Below are 16,862 nucleotides of genomic sequence, written 5' to 3'. Positions count from 1 at the left end.
TACTGTCAAATCTCAAGCTCCCCAAGCCTCCAAAGATAACAGGCCCCTGCACCTCCTCTGCTGGTCTCCTTGGGTTAACTAACCTGCCTCATGCAGTGATCTGGAGCGAGGACCCATGCTTGGTGCACTTTGGAAGCATTTAAAGTTGGCCTGTGCTAACATCACTATAAACCAACAAACAAATGGATTTTCCAAACCTCATAACACTAAACTTTTTCGCAAACCTTATATTTTAGCTCGTTATCCCAGCAGGCACACAATGTCATTCATTCATTCATTTTCTTTTTTGGCTTAGTCCCTCTATTAATCCGGGGTCGCCACAGCGGAATGAACCGCCAACTTATCCAGCACATGTTTTACACAGCAGATACCCTTCCAGCTGCAACCCATCTCTGGGAAACATCCATACACACTCGTTCACTACGGACAATTTAGCCTACCCAATTCACCTGTACCGCATGTCTTTGGACTGTGGGGGAAACCAGAGCACCCAGAGGAAACCCACACGAATGCAGGGAGAACATGCAAACTCCACACAGAAACGCCAGGGCTCGAACCAGCGACCTTCTTGCTATGAGGCAACAGCACTACCTACTGCATCGCTGCACACAATCTCATAAGACATTAATATTAGTCACGTCGGGTAACCAAAATTCAATGTCTAGGCAGCGTCTAAGTACAATGTTTTTTTTAACATCCAATAACGACATTAAATGACGTTGATAGTTGGTATATTTTAGGTTGTGTTAGAAAGTGACCAAAATCCAACATCAAGCCAACATTTTAAACCAACGTCATATTGATGTCAAATACTAACATTAATTCGTCAGATATGGCAACCAAAATCCGTTGACTGATAGACGTCATATTGTTAATGTCCACACAACGTCAAGCTGTTACAGTATGCTGTGTTCACCCCAGATGTGGAACGCGCGAGTAAATCACGCTACTCGCACATAAATAGACGCGTGAACATTTTGAGTTTACTCGCTTCATTCGCACGTCAACACCACTTCATTCGCGCGTCAGATTCACTTCACAATAGACGCAGATTCACGTGATGGGCAGGGCTTATGTCTGCCTGGTGACACTAGCTTCATTGCTAAATGCAATGCTAAATGCTAACATGAATTTTATGAAGAAAATAGCTGTGTTTATGTGCTTTAGAAAGGCTGATTAACAGCGTCGAGTCATTTGGAGCTGTGTCCGAGTCAACTAGATCCATTCAGAGATGCACCCAGCTCTGTGAGTTCATAAAGTCTCCAGAAACTATACTTGGATGATGGAAGCTTTCAACCTAATTTTCACTTCCAAGCAAAATGCAATGTCCCCATGACGTTGGGGTACAACATCAATCTGACATCATGTTGATGTCCTGTTCCTACTGGGTCGGTTCTTAAATTGTTTTAGTAGGTTTTTTTAATGCCAAGATCTACTAAAGCAGCTCAGCTTGTTTTAATACACATGACCACTATGGCTGCATGTTTAATTGAATTGAAATAGAGCTTGCGATTATGCCATTCTCATGAACATTTTGTCAGGAAAACATGGCTCTGTGATCAGTAGTAAATTACCTCAGTGGAACTCAGAGGGTGGTTTCTTGCAGACATTTCATATATGTCACAAAGAAGAGAAATTGGAAATAAAACAGAGCAGAGTATTTAACTGCTCTTATTGATTCAACGTGACTATTAAATATAACTGTAATCTTCTCACAGAAGTATTTGGTTCATGAGTTGTAAAGAAAGACCAATATTAACAACACCAATGTGAATACAATACCAATGTGAAAAAGTAAATGAGTCTTCCACAACAAAGGATCCCAAAAAAGTAGGAGTGCTCAAGTAGATCGAATCCATTCTGATTGGCTTGTTTTAATTGTGTCACACTGGACAGAAGATTCACATCCATTGTAAACCAGGCAAATTGTTTGTTGTTGGAAACTTGCTGCATCATGCCCCCAATGTTCATTGCGTGGGAAGTTAAATCCGGACTTTATTCTACAGACATCAATCAGACTTTTTAAGCTTTTCTGTCTGGCCGGATGTTTATATTGCTTTGTGAAAGTCTTCAAAGCAAATAAAACAAAAATGACAATGACAACTGCCAGAAATTTGTACAACTTTCTCCTGTCTGATCCCATAGACTTAGAGAGACCAGATCCATACCAACAGTAGGAGTTCAGCTTTAGCCTGAATTAAAAGTCAACAACACTTTGGACAAATCATTCATCACTTGGCACTCAAAACCTCAGGGTTCCCAGAATTCCTCGAGGGCCTGTATGAGGGTTTTTCAGGAGCTTTCACACCTGACAGAGCCAATACAGTAGCCTTTACTTAGTTTCCTGCACTCAGTACAGTGCTTAAGATACAGATGGGCATCTCCAACATGACAAAATACAGTGTGCAGACCTCCAGGGAGGAAAATCAAGGGTGCTGGTGCTTTCATAAGAGAATGAAAGGCAGCATTGTGAAGGCACAGCAATACCAATCCCACCGTTAAAAAGCCCTGTTGTGTGTGAACAAAGTCCAGGCCTGCTTTAAATTGAACTCCTTTAGTACAGCACCCCCATTCTGCTGTTTCCAATCCTTGCATTTAAGCTGTGCGCTGATATGCCTCAACAAGAGCTGTAATGGGCTCTTTGACCTCTAAAGGAACTCATTTGTAAACATTGTCAAGAAAAAAAGTGCTTTGTGAAGTATACCGAATAAAGCTTCAGCAGTTGAAACTGATTCAGCTCATAAAAAGTGCGTGAGGGGGGTGACTGTAAGTTCAAAACGGTCTCGTGTTTTTTGAGATAGAGAAAAATGACATTGTTTTTTTGTTTAAATGTTCCCGGCTCTCTCCAGCAGGGAGTCTGTGGTCATTAGGAGGCCAGCATGAGTCCGATTTGATCCTGCCCTCTCTCAGGCCGAGGGCTCTGCAGGAATGTGGAGGGAGGGTTGACTCAAGCCTCTGCTCCGGGCCAAGAGATCCCACGCAGTGACATGAAAGACGAGGTGCAGGAGCCAAAGATGTTGAGGACTATTAACCATGTGCATTTATCACATTTTTGGAACAAATAGTCTTTCTTTTAAGTGGTACGTCATCCCATATCGCAAAACCATTTTTCCTGATGCAGTAGGCAAGGAAAGGTTGGAATATTTAGGCAACTGTTTTTCACTATTTTTATGAACATCTAAAGCCTTTGGGATCACTGGAAATAGAAAAGCAAATGAAAATGGTGGGATGGGTTTGAACAAACCAACCCATAAATTGGCATTAATTTAGTAGAAACATTAATGCTAGATTTATCCAGGTATCTTGAACCTCCAACTGTATAACATTAAAAAAAAATTCAATTGAAGGGAACACTTTATTTTTATGGTACCCTACATGTGAGCCCACTCTTATTATAGAATTAACAGAGTATTAGTAAACTGTTAGGTTGTGATTTAGGGGTTAGCAGAATTAATTGGCGACTTTAGGAGTGTTAAAAATTTTAACTAAACTTTGAAACGCTACTACTAATCAGATATAAATGGAGACTTTTGCAAATGGGTTTCAAAATACGACAGTATAATTATTACCTTTCAGCAAACAACAAAAATGTTTTGATTTTGCAAATACTGAAAGCATGCATATTGTTTTACCGTACATGTTCAGTCTATATGTATGGGCGAGTACCCAACCAAAACAACAATAGTGAACTACAGGACTGTATCATGGTCACACTGCACTTTTCGCCCCATTGACTTTCATTCATACACATGCGAATTCACCAGACCGGAAATGCAAGCTTGCTTGGTGGCACTCACAAACAGAATATATGGCTAAGAGAATAGCAGAGGAAGAATGCTGACTTTGTTTGGCTTTGGTAGACACTTTAAAATTTGTCTATTGTGTTTGAATGTTCATTTTGATGTGAATTATTTGTTATTCAAAATTGAGTTTACATTTATAGATATACTATTGTTGAGGGTTAATTCATGTTTATATGAAAAAATAAGTTTATATGTTTTTAGTTAATTACATTATAGAGAGAAAGTTAATAATAATAATAATAATATTAATATATGAGCAATATTACATGAGTAGCAGTGCGATATGGCTGTATGTGCCGATATACAACCATTTTTCATTTCCTCTGATCATCCCTGAGATGGTTCTACACTTCATTTGAGTCCTGCTGTGTTTGATTACTGATTGGACTTGATTAGGAAAGCCACACACCTATCTATTTAAGACCCTACAGCTCACAATGCATGTCAGAGCAAATGAAAATAGCTATATTATATAGCATGAAGTATGTACAGTATGTAAAATTTTAGTAAGTGGAAATCCTTTTTAATTACGTAGATTAATAAATGCTGGAAAAGTATTGTTCATTCATAATACCCAGTGCAGTAACTAATGTTCTACTCATTGTAACTGTGTTTAGACAGGTGTCTCTACAAGAGCATGATATGTTATTGTCTGAAGACCTTCCTTCAGACACAACAAAAGGACTGTTTACCAAACAAAAAGCCTTAGAATTTAGTCCTGACCTTTAAATCAACTACTAATCTTTCGATTCGCCCTCTAATTACATACAAGCGAATCAGCTACAGTCAAACACCTCATCCAATCAAAAAACCCTCTGAAAACCAGACCTCACCTACACAGACTTCCATTCAGGGGTAGCATACAGTAGCTGAATTATTGTAGGTCTATTTTTATACGGTACTTTTTCCAGCTATCCCATGTCTTCACGTGTTCGCTCTAATGAAAGAGGCCGTCTGTTTCATCCGCCTCTAAAGACATTCCTCAGACATTACCTTATTAAACCAACATGTGTGTGGAGAAAAAGGCTAGTGTGTCAGCGCTAACCAAGGTGTTGGGAGGCCACGCCCCCAGACGGATGACATCATGTACAGGATTTCCACAAGCCGTGGTTGTTTTTCACAGCACGTGTTGTACGCGACACAGCTGGCTGACTTGGAGCTTTAACTGCAGTGGACAAGGACAAGTCAACTGGTTCTTGGAATAAATGAAGAGTTCAGATGCAAAAACCTCTAAGTGCCATCTAAAATGTCCTCCTAAAATGAATTTTTCTCAGCCTCCTATATTTATGTTCAGTTATTTCACTTTAAAGGCAATGAAAAGAACTTATTCATCATTATAAAAGTAAAATTACTGAGTCCACACACAGGAGTTGGAGATTTTAGAAGAAAATATTAAATGGCATTTAGAAGTTTTTGCATCTAAACTCTTCAAATACTTTTGGGTGGAAAAAGCGGATTTGCTAGAAGCTCGCTGTATCTTTTTAAGCTTATGGTTTAAGCTTATGGTTTACACAGCTGGTCAGGCGTGATGAAATTCCCACTTCATTTTGATTACAGAAACATTTTGTTTACTAAACTCTAAAACAAATTGATGACGGTAATCGGGAATGATGGTTTAAATGAAGTGCATACAACAACAAAGAAAACTAAACAAGCTCCACATTCTAAACACTGAATTTAGTTTCGAGATTTTACTGTTTAAACAGATTCTTGTGGTTTCTCCGTTTCTCACTGTTGAGTAAAACCAGGATGATGGCAGTTTGAAGTCAGTAACACTGTTTCACTGTGGTTATAAGTTACAGACTCAAGTGTTCTGGTGAGTTTTTGTTAAATATTAACTTATCCTTAAATTAAAGTTGAAACAACAAGGCTTTGTTTGGATTTGTAAATTGGATTTACAACTTTTTTTTAAGGTAAGTGGTTACAAACAATTTATATTGGTGGAATTTAAACAAACAAAATAAGTTGAACATTACCAAATTTAATTTGTTTAAATTCAGCCCATGATAATTGTTTGCAACTACTTACCTTAAAAAAAATTGAGTACATCCAATGTATCATTTTTGACAGTGTACTTTACCAACAAAATTAAGCATAATGTAAGCACTTTATTAGGTTCAACTGTCCAACTGCTCTTTAAGGCAAATTTCTAATCAGCCAATCACATGGCAGCAACTCAATGCAATTAGGCATGTAGACATAGTCAAGATGATCTGCTGTAGTTTAAACCGAGCATCAGAATGGGGAAGAATGGTGATTTAAGTGACTTTGAATGTGGCACATTTGGTGGTGCCAGACGGGCTGAACTGAGTATTTCAGAAACTGCTGATCTACTGGGATTTTCAATAACCACTCGTTACAACCGAGGTATGCAGAAGAGCATCTCGGAATGCACAACACGTTGAACCTTGAGGTGGATGGGCTACAGCAGCAGAAGACCACACTGGGTGCCACTCCTGTCAGCTAAGAACAGGAAACTGAGGCTACAATTGGCACAGGCTCACCAAAATTGGACAATAGAGGATTGGAAAAACGTTGGCTTGATTTCTGCTGCGAGATTCGAACAGTAGGGTCAGAATTTGGCGTTAACAACATGGATCCATCCTGCCTTTTATCAATGGTTCAGGCTGGTGGTGGTGGTGGTGGTGTAATGATGTGGAGGATATTTTCTTGGCACAATTTGGGCCTATTATTACCAATTGAGCATCATGTCAACTCCTACCTGAGTATTGTTGCTGACCATGTCCATCACTTTATAACCACAGTGTCATAAAGCGTGAATCATCTCAGACTGGTTTCTTGAACATGACAATGAGTTCACTGTTCTCAAATGGCCTTCACAGTCACCAGATCGTAATCCATATAGCACCTTTGGAATGTGATGGAACGGGAGATTCGTATCATGGATGTGCAGCCGATAAATCTTCAGCAACTGATGCTATCATAGACCAAAATCTCTGAGGAATATTTCCAGTACCTTGTTAAATCTATGCCCCGAAGGATTAAAGCAGTTCTAAAGGCAAAAGAGGGTACAACCCGGTACTAGTAAGGTGTACCTAATAAAGTGGCCGGTGAGTGTACATTGACGTATGCTCTCTTTCTGAAAGCATTCTTTAAGACTTTGCGTGTTTGTTGTTGATCTCAAACAAACCATGATTTTCTCAGCACATAAAAGCATCTACAGTCCCATCAACATGTCGCTGAAGTTTTTCATGTGAAAGAAACATTCGTAAATGGGGCTTCGCCTTGGCCTCGACAGCTACCCACATCAAACGGGATGTTTTCTTCTTTACAGCCAGCAAGTAAATGGTTTGTAAACTCTGGCTGGAGATGCAGGGAGAAAAGCGGCGGTGCTGTGTATTAAAGAGCAGTTATGAGGGCCACAGGTGCTCTCTCTGGAAAATATTTACCCAGAAGGCACAAATGTTCACTGAAGGTCTGTTTATGCTATTTGGAACAAACTTCTTCTTCATGTCGTCAGATTTGTACTTTATTTTTTCAAAGAGTTGTGCAGTAAGTTGGGGTTGTTTTCGTTTGACATCAAATGAAGGGAAAATCGTTTTTACGCATACTAAAGCTTTTAATGTAATGGTTTACTGAGAATATCTGGTAATGCCAACGCTGGATTTGTGTGCAAGTGCCTGTGAAATGAGTGTCTCAGCTGTGAAACCATCTGTTGAAGTCATTCAGCAGGTCAGCTAAAATATGTTTTCAGAGGACTGTAGCAACATGGCCTTTGTTTGGATAGCAGCTACTCTTTCAGTCTTACTAATTAAGCCTAGCACGCACTATTGACATTTTAATTGGCTAATTTATTAGATACTGGTTCTCCTTCATTGGATTATAGTACCTAGTAAATATAGACACTAGTATTTATTCATTAGATACCTGTTCAGCATGTGCTTTTGTACTTATTATTATTATTATTATTATTATTATTATTATTATTATTAGTAGTAGTAGTAGTAGTAGTAGTAGTAGTAGTAGTAGTAGTAGGGGAGAGCGGCGGGGCACAAAGTAACACTTTTTGGTTTTGGACAAATAATGAACAAAGTAACGGGGTTAGACAAACCCTATTTTTTTACCAACAAAACACAAGCCTCTCCTACAAATGAGCACTGGTTGTATGATCACCGGAGCTATGGTTTCTGTGCAGTATTGCCAAAAGTGCCAGGAGTAAAAATGTTACTATTTACCCCACCAACACATGCTTAAAAGGGCAGATTTCGCACAATTAATTTAAATCCAGTTTATATATACATATATATATAGTGTGTATATATAAGTGTGTATATATAAGTGTGTGTGTTATTTATTTATTTATATTTTTTTAAGTGAATTAAATTATTGGTGGGGAAATTTTAGTAGTCAGTTGATATTGGTGGGGATGCTTTCCCTCCGTCCATGCTAATTGTACGCTCGTTTTTTCATTCTTTTTCATTGGGCTAGAAATTTCTTGGACCTAGAAACCTTGGTTGTGGCGCTCACCTGATTTGCATTTATAGTACTTGTGTCAAATGTGGATCATAACAGAAAGTAACAGAAAATTCTTTATATTCATGGCAACATTGCAATATTCGGTAACACTTTATTTGCGGTCACAATTTACGGTATTAACAAACCATTAACTAACAATACTAGCTTAATAAACTATTAATTTACTATTTATTAGTAGTTAGTAAGTTAGTAGTTGGGTTTAGGTTTTGGATAGGATTAGGGACGTAGATCAACTACTAATGAACAGTTAATATCTTAATATTAGGCAAGTAATAAGCTGGTAGTTAATAGCATGAATTGTGACCTGAACTAAAGTGTTACCCAATATTCGTTTTAGCTGGATGGGCATCCGTTGCGTAAAACATATGCTTGAATAGTTGGCAGTTTGCTGTGGCAATCCCTAATCAATAAAGGACTAAGCTGAAGGAAAATTAATGAATAATAAACTAATAACTAATAACTTTAACAGTTAAAATTATTATATATAAACATTGTTGTATAAACTGTATATAAACTACAGTTATTCACTTAAAACAGGGGTGCCCAAACTCAGTCCTGGAAGGTTGGTGTACTGAAAAGTTTAGTTCCAACCCCAATCAGACATCCCTGGACATATACTAGCCTTTCTTGAACCATCCATGCAGGTGTGTTGAGGCAAGTTGGAGCCAAAATCTGCAGGACACCGGCCCTCCAGGACCGAGTTTGGACACCCCTGACTTAAAATATGAATGTTTTTCATACATCAGTCTTTTCCCACCAGATTTTCTGGGGTTTTTTTAGATTATTGAGGCAAGGATTTCATATAAAACATCAAACACACACACACACACATAACAATAATTTGGTAGTTAAAACGTTGGAAGTTTTGGAATTGTTGCAGTTTTGGTCCATAAAATTGAGAAACAGCTGCCTGAGATGAGTGAATGTGAGCCGACAGTGCGCCTAGCTGGACTAATTCCCAGCTGCGATTGAGCTTTTGTGACTCGCTGAGCTATTTTCCAGTCACCTCTTGTGAACTCTCTGGACACTGTTCTGTGACAATTACCGGATTTGTCAGGGCATGAGGATTTTTTGACAGGCTACAGTAGCACATGTGGGCTAAACACGGCAGGTGACTGAACATCACAGTCTGATCCGAGGGGCCAGGTCGCTTTTTGGCTTCGGCCCCGGGAATCTGACCCGCTTAGAAGAAAATTGGGTAGGTCAGCATTTGGATGGGATGCAAAAAAATACCCCCTATATCCAGCAACCAGGGGCTTCGCAAATCACTGGCAGCTGAAATACGAGGCAATGTGGGTGTTTGTGGACGAAGACACAGGAATGCAGTCGACGCCAGTTTGCTCTTTGGCCTTTCAGAGGTAACCAAGCATATCCTCCTAAGCCTTTAGCCTCCCTGCCTCGTTCCCTCACAGATAAAAGCCCAAACCTTGGCTTTGTTACAAAAGAGAAGGAAAAAAAAGAGCCACTTGATTCAAGATCATCGTTTCCACTGTGCAGTGGCCCATCTGTGTTTGTATTTCAAGAAGCTACATCATAGTGTATAAATGTATGGTCAGATTAGTGAAAATAAAGCCATATTTTTCTTATTTCAGCTGAGGTTGAAAAGAGCTTGAAATCATTTTGAAAAGTTTAATTTGCAGGCCTTCAAAAACGGCATTGCACTATAACAACAGTGTGATTCAGCTAATGTATTTCAGAGGTAGGAGTCTCAGAGCCACACATACCAATTACGTAACAATTATAATAATTTAATAATTCCTTACATTATATAGCATTTTTCTGGACACTCAAAGTGCTTTACTCATTTTTTGGGGGGAATCTCCTCATCCACCACTTGGTTGCAGCATCCACCTGGATGATGTGATGGCAGCCTTATTGCGCCAGACCGCACACCACCAGTGGTGTAAAGTAACAAATTACAAATACTCAAACTTCTGTAATTGAGTAGTTTTTCTCAGGAATTGTAATTTACTTAGTAGTTTAAAAAATGTGTACTTTTACTGTCCATTGAGTACATTTTTAGTGCAGTATCGGTATTTTTACTCTACTACTTTCCTTCAAACTTCAGTCACTACTTTATTTCTTTCTTGTCTATAGTGATTGGCTAAAGTGGAAAAAATCTGTCCTGTGATTCCCGTCCAATCAAATCGCACATAGAAAGTAAATAACAAGGAAGGAATAAATAAGTAAATAATAAGGAAGGACTGAACAAACTAAGGAGGGAGGGAAAGAACGAATGAATGAATTAACAAAGGACCTAATGAGGGAAGGAACAAAAATATGAACTAATGTATAAGCAAACGAATGAAGGGAGGAATGAAGGAAGAAACGAATGAAGGAAGGAAAGAACAAATGAATGAATGAAGGATAGAACAATGGAAGGAAGGTTGGAAGGAACAAACGAATATAGAAAGATCACTAAATGCACTACAGAATGTTACGTTTACACATCCCTGCGCAAACTGCATGTAAACGCATCAACTTGTCACAGTGTAATACTCACTACTCTCGAGTACTTTTAAATCATACTTTGAGTAATATTTACAACAGATACTTTTTACTCTACTTGCACTACATTTTTGGGCAAGTAATGGTACTTTTACTTGAGTATGATAATTCAGTACTCTTTCCACCACTGCACACCACAAACCAGCTGATTGGTGAAGAGGAAATTGAGTGATGAAGCCAATCATGTTATGGGGATGGTTAAGAGACCATGATGGAGCGAGGCCAGAGGGCGAATTTTGCCAGTATGCCGGGGTTAAACCCCTACTCTTTTTCAAAGGACATCCTGGGATATTTTATGGTCACAGTGAGTCAAAACCTCGGTTTAACATCTCACTGAGCCATATAGTGTCCCCATCAATATACTGGGGCATTAAGACTCATATAGGCCGTAGGTTGAGCGCCCCCTGCTGGCCTCACTAACACCACTTCTAGCAACAACCCAGCTTCCCATGTGGTCTCCCATCCAGGCTCCCATCAGTGGGCAACCATGTGAGAGTTGCAGAGAGCCACCTTAACGATTAACAGTTTATCCTGGAAAGTTTGAATTGTCAAGCATTTATAACTTTTAAAACTAAGCATTTTTGTTGTTTGCTTCATCGAAGTTTGTTCTTCGATAATTTCTCCTCAACTATTTTTTATAATAAAGGTTGATATTTCTGTAGTCAGTAGTGCAGTGATATATGAGTCACAGTTACTTTCAAACCAGACAGTTTTCTCTTTCTGGACCTGATTTAATTTTAACCTGCTGCCAAATTAGCTAAATTTTTCACCCTCACACTAAATTTCCGATCACATGTACTCAGACCTGGATTAAGAACATATTGGGCCATGGGGCTGTAGCAAATCCAAGGGCCCCATTTATTTCATCGTCTCACAAAAGTAGCTTTTTTTGCTATTATTATTATTATTAATTTGCTAATTATTATTATTATCTAATTTTCCACTACTTGATTTATATTTGATTATTATAAATGTTTTCTATTTTACTAAAGTAGGCGTACAAGCATACAAACTTAACATTACATAAACTTCATATTTTAAACAGGCTGACAAACTCAGCAAAAACACACACATTTGAAATACTTCCTAAATGAGTGTTTTACAATAAATACTTCAAATATATCTGTAAAAACTTTACTTTGAACTTTAGCTGAGCATAAATGCCTAAAATATCTTTAAAAGCCATGCTTCTAATTTCCCATTTGGGCTTGAGATAATCAATTACAGAAGATTAGCATGTTTTATTTTTTCCTCAGATATAGTGTGATGAAAGCCAGACAATATTTGATTGCTCCGGATTATTACTGTAGTTTTTATGAAAGGGGAAAATCATTTATTTAAAAGTTTACTTTCTAACTGCTTTAGTTGGACTTAAAACACGTATTTTCTTGCTACTCCACAAAGATGGACCTCTTGATAACTGTTGTGTAGCCTATTTTATTTGCTCGCAAACTGTTTTAGTTATATTATTTGAGGGCAGGATTGTGCGGGTGCTTGGCTGAGACAGCGGTTGGTTATGAGTTCATTATACAGCATGATTTTGCCTATCCCACCTACTCTTACTGCACATTAATAACGAATACTGTTTGAATCTTTTTGTTCTACAATGCACTTGGTTAGCCTACCTTTGACTGGACCATACTTGTGGTAGAGCCTATAAAGGAACTGTTCTGGGAAATAAGAGACTTTCCTGAAAAAAATGGGACATATGTTCACCCTTACAGGAGACTAAAACAGGGCTACTCGAAAACAGATTGGGCTACAGCCACTCCAAGCCATAGTTTAGCAGCATCACTGTTTTTGAACAGAAGTGAGCCGAAGAAAATTCTTCACGTTATCGGCATGTGAAAGCAAAACACAAACAGGCGTTTCCTGCGTCATGGTGCAAATTAATTCTCCAGCCAATCAAGGGCTCGCTTCTTTTGAGGGCCCTGAGGCTTTAGCCCCATCTAGCTCTTATGTCATAGCCTTGATCCCGTGGGCCAGCCTGATCACCCGCCAGTGATCTGCAGCTCTCCACGATGGACGTCCAGTGTTCTCCAGCCTACGGCACCTAGACTGCAGCTCCGCACAAAAAGTTTGGCTAGAGGAGAAATGGTCGTGCCCAGCTGAGCCTGGTTTTTCTCAAGGTTTTTTCTTTCACTTTTGTCAATTGGTGAAGTTTGTTTCTCGCCACTGGCCTGCTTGGTTTGGGACTTGTGGAGCTGCGCATCCATGGATATACTTTTGAGTGTTTGGACTTTCAGCAGTGAAAATTAAACCATTCTGAACTGAACGAAACTGAACTTAAACTCTGAAAATTGGACTGACACAGTTTCAATTTACTAGAACTTCTATGTGAAGCTGCTTTGACACAATCTACATTGTAAAAGTGCTATAGAAATAAAGATGAATTGAATTATGTTAATCTGGCCCTGCACTAAATTGTGTACACAGAAATATACAGAGCAGCAGACTCCATAATTAAGCTCACACAAAACAAAAAAATCTGTGATAATTCACTAAGCTTTGTTCCAAGCTTGTGAACTCTTCCCCCCCCCCCCCCCCCCCCCCTAACAAAATAGAATTGTTCAAGTGTTTATTTCAATACATCAAAAGCAAATAGTGACCAGAAAGGATAATAAAGCTCCATGAAATATGGTCCATGCTAATTGTTTACTGTAGTTTGGGTATTTCAGGATGTTTTGTTGACAGAGAAAGCAATGGTATGCAAAAAATGAATTCAAGATTGAACGTGTCTTGATGTTGATGGCATTCTGATGTATTTTATGATTTATGGAGATAAACTTCAGAGGATCTGTGTTATTTTTCCTTGTGTTTGTATCTTTTTTTCCATGAAATCATCATCAACTTGTCATCGTTCAAAAATTTGTGAGTCATTTAGTATAGTTTTGTTCTTACGATATATTGTTCCTTGAAAGGATTAAAGAAACTGTTGACAGTCCAAGATCTGCAGAACAGATTTGGGGTCTGCAATTCATAAAAGCAGAAAAATAACTGCAGACTGCTCCTGTGAACTTATTTTGACATTTTTTCTTCTACTGATAAAGCCAAATTTCTTGGAATTGTGAGTCAAGCGGTCCCCGGTTTATTTATCTAAATTTCTAATTGCTTTCAGAGGCTACAAGTAGCATCTTTGAGGGAAAACTAGTTCAGGTCAGAAATAATTTATCCACTTGTCATTATCAGATCTGATAATGATTGTTTAAATGGTGTGTATTTTACACACATGCTGTGGTAATTTTCCTTATAAATAATAACAATTTTTTGTTACTTTATCTTACAATAACAGCTTTGTTTGACATAATATTTCTGTAGTCTATTAAAGGAGTTCATCTCTAAGTCAGTCCAAAACTTTTCCTGTTCTTCCTCTCTTGAAAACAGCTCGGGCAACTGGACAAAGCTGCGTCCGCTGCTCATACGTATTTCCAAGCCAACCCTGAGCATGTGGAGATGGGAGAGGATCTGGAGCAGTACAAAGCCCAGAAGGGTGTAAAAGAGGAACATTTCATTGACCGGGAGTCACGTCCACATCAGGTGAGTCACTGCTGACCAGTTACCAGTGATGTGCCAGACTAGTTATTAGTGCTATAACTGTTCATAAAGCGGAGGGGATGATCAATCCATGTGCCTCTACCTACAGTGTTTTATCATGCCACAATAAAGAGTTTTTTATGATTGCTCTACAAATGTTTCATATCAAAAGTTTTACCATAATACATATTAGATGTTAGAGCCAATTTTATTCATTAATTTTCCTTCGGCTTAGTCCCTGATTTATCTGCCACAGCAGAATGAACCACCAACTGTTCTGGCAAATGTTTTACACAGTGGATGCCCTTCCAGCCACAACGCAGTACTAGGAAACACCCATAGAAACTCATTCATTCACACACACAGACACACACACACACACACACACACACACACACACACACACACACACACACACACACACACACACACACACACACACACACACACACACACACACACACACACACACACACACACACAAACACACACACTACAGACAATTTAGTTTACCCAATTCACCTATAGTGGATGTCTTTGGACTATGGGGGAAACCGGAGCACCTGAAGGAAACCCACGCCAACACGGGGAGAACATGCAAACTCCACACAGAAATGCCAACTGGCCCCACCGGGACTCAAACCAGCGACCTTCTTGCTGTGAGGTAGCTGGTAGAACTACTATAAAAAATGCTTATCAAAGTCACGTATCAAGTACCAACTGAATACAGCATGTACTAAAACTAATCTTGGTACATTAAAAAGACCAATTTGCCCTCTAAACTTTTTAGAAGCTGAAAATTTATATGTACCCAAAAAGGCTACAGTTCAGTTCAGTTCAGTTCAGTTCAGCAATGTACTTTTACTGTAAGTACAGAGTGATATGAATTGATTATTGCATGTAACTGTGTATAACGTATTGTTATTACTTTTGTAACATTGTTATTGTTATAACGTATTAGTGGTAAGTGTGTGTAAGGACGTTGAAAATGAGTCTTTACATGTGAAGGTGATTACATGAGATTTGTAATTATTTGAGATTACAGTATACTCTAATATAGGGCTGGGCTGAAAATCGATATTATATTAAATTGTGATAAAATTTATGTCAATAACAATGATAAGCTCTGGACTTTTTTAATCTATATTTATCTAAGAGCCAATCACACAGCAGAAATGTGCAACAATGGGAATCTAAAAGTGTGTTGATATTAGAGATGCACCGAATTTTCGGCCACCGAAAATGTATCGGCCAAAAATGTTATGCCATTTAATGGACCCTCTCATTTTTCTGGCTTCAGTCATTGTTGGGGTACTCTTTTAAATATGGAATTATTAACAACTGATATTGAAATATATATATCGTTATTGTTCAATATGGAAAATATTTATTGAGATTGCATTTTTGCCGTATCACCCAGCCCTACTGTAACCTAATCCACAAACAGGCTTATTCACAAAAAGTTCAATCATGAAGGCTAAGTCTTACATAATCCTGAAGTGCGAACAGAATCAGAGAGGGGAACTTAAATACACAACAATAATGAATGGCTAAACAGAAATAGGTCATACAGGTGAAAAACTAATGATGGTGGAAAGACTGAAAAAAAGGCAAAAAACTAAGTCACAGTAATTAAGGCAGGTGAAGAGACAAAAAAGAACTTAATTTTTTAATTAATTAAATTTCACCAAGGTTTTTAGTTAATCAAATACCCAAAATGAAAAGAAATTAATTTATTAAATAATTTATTTCACATTTTAGGAATTTTATTTGTTGTGAATAACATTTAAAAATCAATGTGCTATATAAACAAATGAAATAATGAAATGTGCTATATGTGCTATATATACTTATATACAGTGTTGTATATAAAATGTAACTATTAATAGTAAATGATATTTAAATTAAGCTTATTGGTACATTGTTATTTGATATTGAAATACTTTTTTTTACTTGTTTTCAGCCATGTGGTAAATAATGAAGAGACAGGAGAAGTAAAACAATTACAGTGATTATGTTGCACTATATATTAATAGCAATTCAACTTTCATTGTCCTCTCTCTGAGTTTTTTTTATTTCATTTATGGACGTTAAATGTACAACAGCTTAAATGTAACGTCAAATGACATGCAGTTTTATTTTTATTCTTTCTGTGTTTGAAACAATGATACGACATGATATACTTTATTACGTTGTTTATTGTTCTTATGGTTCTTATAAAGTGTCTCATATTCAATATTTTTTATATCTTGCTATTATTAGTTGTAAAAATTAAGAAATGGTCATTTCAAGTGCATTAAAGTGACCAAAACCACATTTATTGTTCGGATTTCATTATCATACTGGTGAAATATGAAAGCTGAGAGTGTCAAAAGTGAAAAGTTGATCATGGTTATTCCATTTTAAATGCACTACAAATAATGCTCAGTGAAAATGTTCCCCAAAATAAACGTAGATCAATAATGACAAAATTGTGATTTAAAATGTTGAAATAAGTGAAGTTTATTTATAAACTAATTT

General features: G+C 37.7%; 1 protein-coding gene across 1 annotated transcript in view; it reads left to right on the top strand.

The window, feature by feature from the left end:
• The window catches only part of p3h2 (prolyl 3-hydroxylase 2), an 86,104-nt gene that overhangs the window by 39,423 nt on the left and 29,819 nt on the right, over positions 1 to 16,862 (top strand). The window contains exon 2 of the mRNA XM_056447755.1: positions 14,193 to 14,345. Coding sequence (XP_056303730.1) covers positions 14,193 to 14,345 — 153 coding nt within the window. The remainder of the gene's footprint in view (positions 1 to 14,192; positions 14,346 to 16,862) is intronic.

The sequence above is a fragment of the Danio aesculapii genome, chromosome 22 (assembly GCF_903798145.1).
Source record: "Danio aesculapii chromosome 22, fDanAes4.1, whole genome shotgun sequence".
NCBI classification, from domain to species: Eukaryota; Metazoa; Chordata; class Actinopteri; order Cypriniformes; family Danionidae; genus Danio; species Danio aesculapii.
The sequence above is the reverse complement of the archived record's forward strand: the minus strand, read 5'-3'. Positions and strand labels throughout refer to the sequence as shown.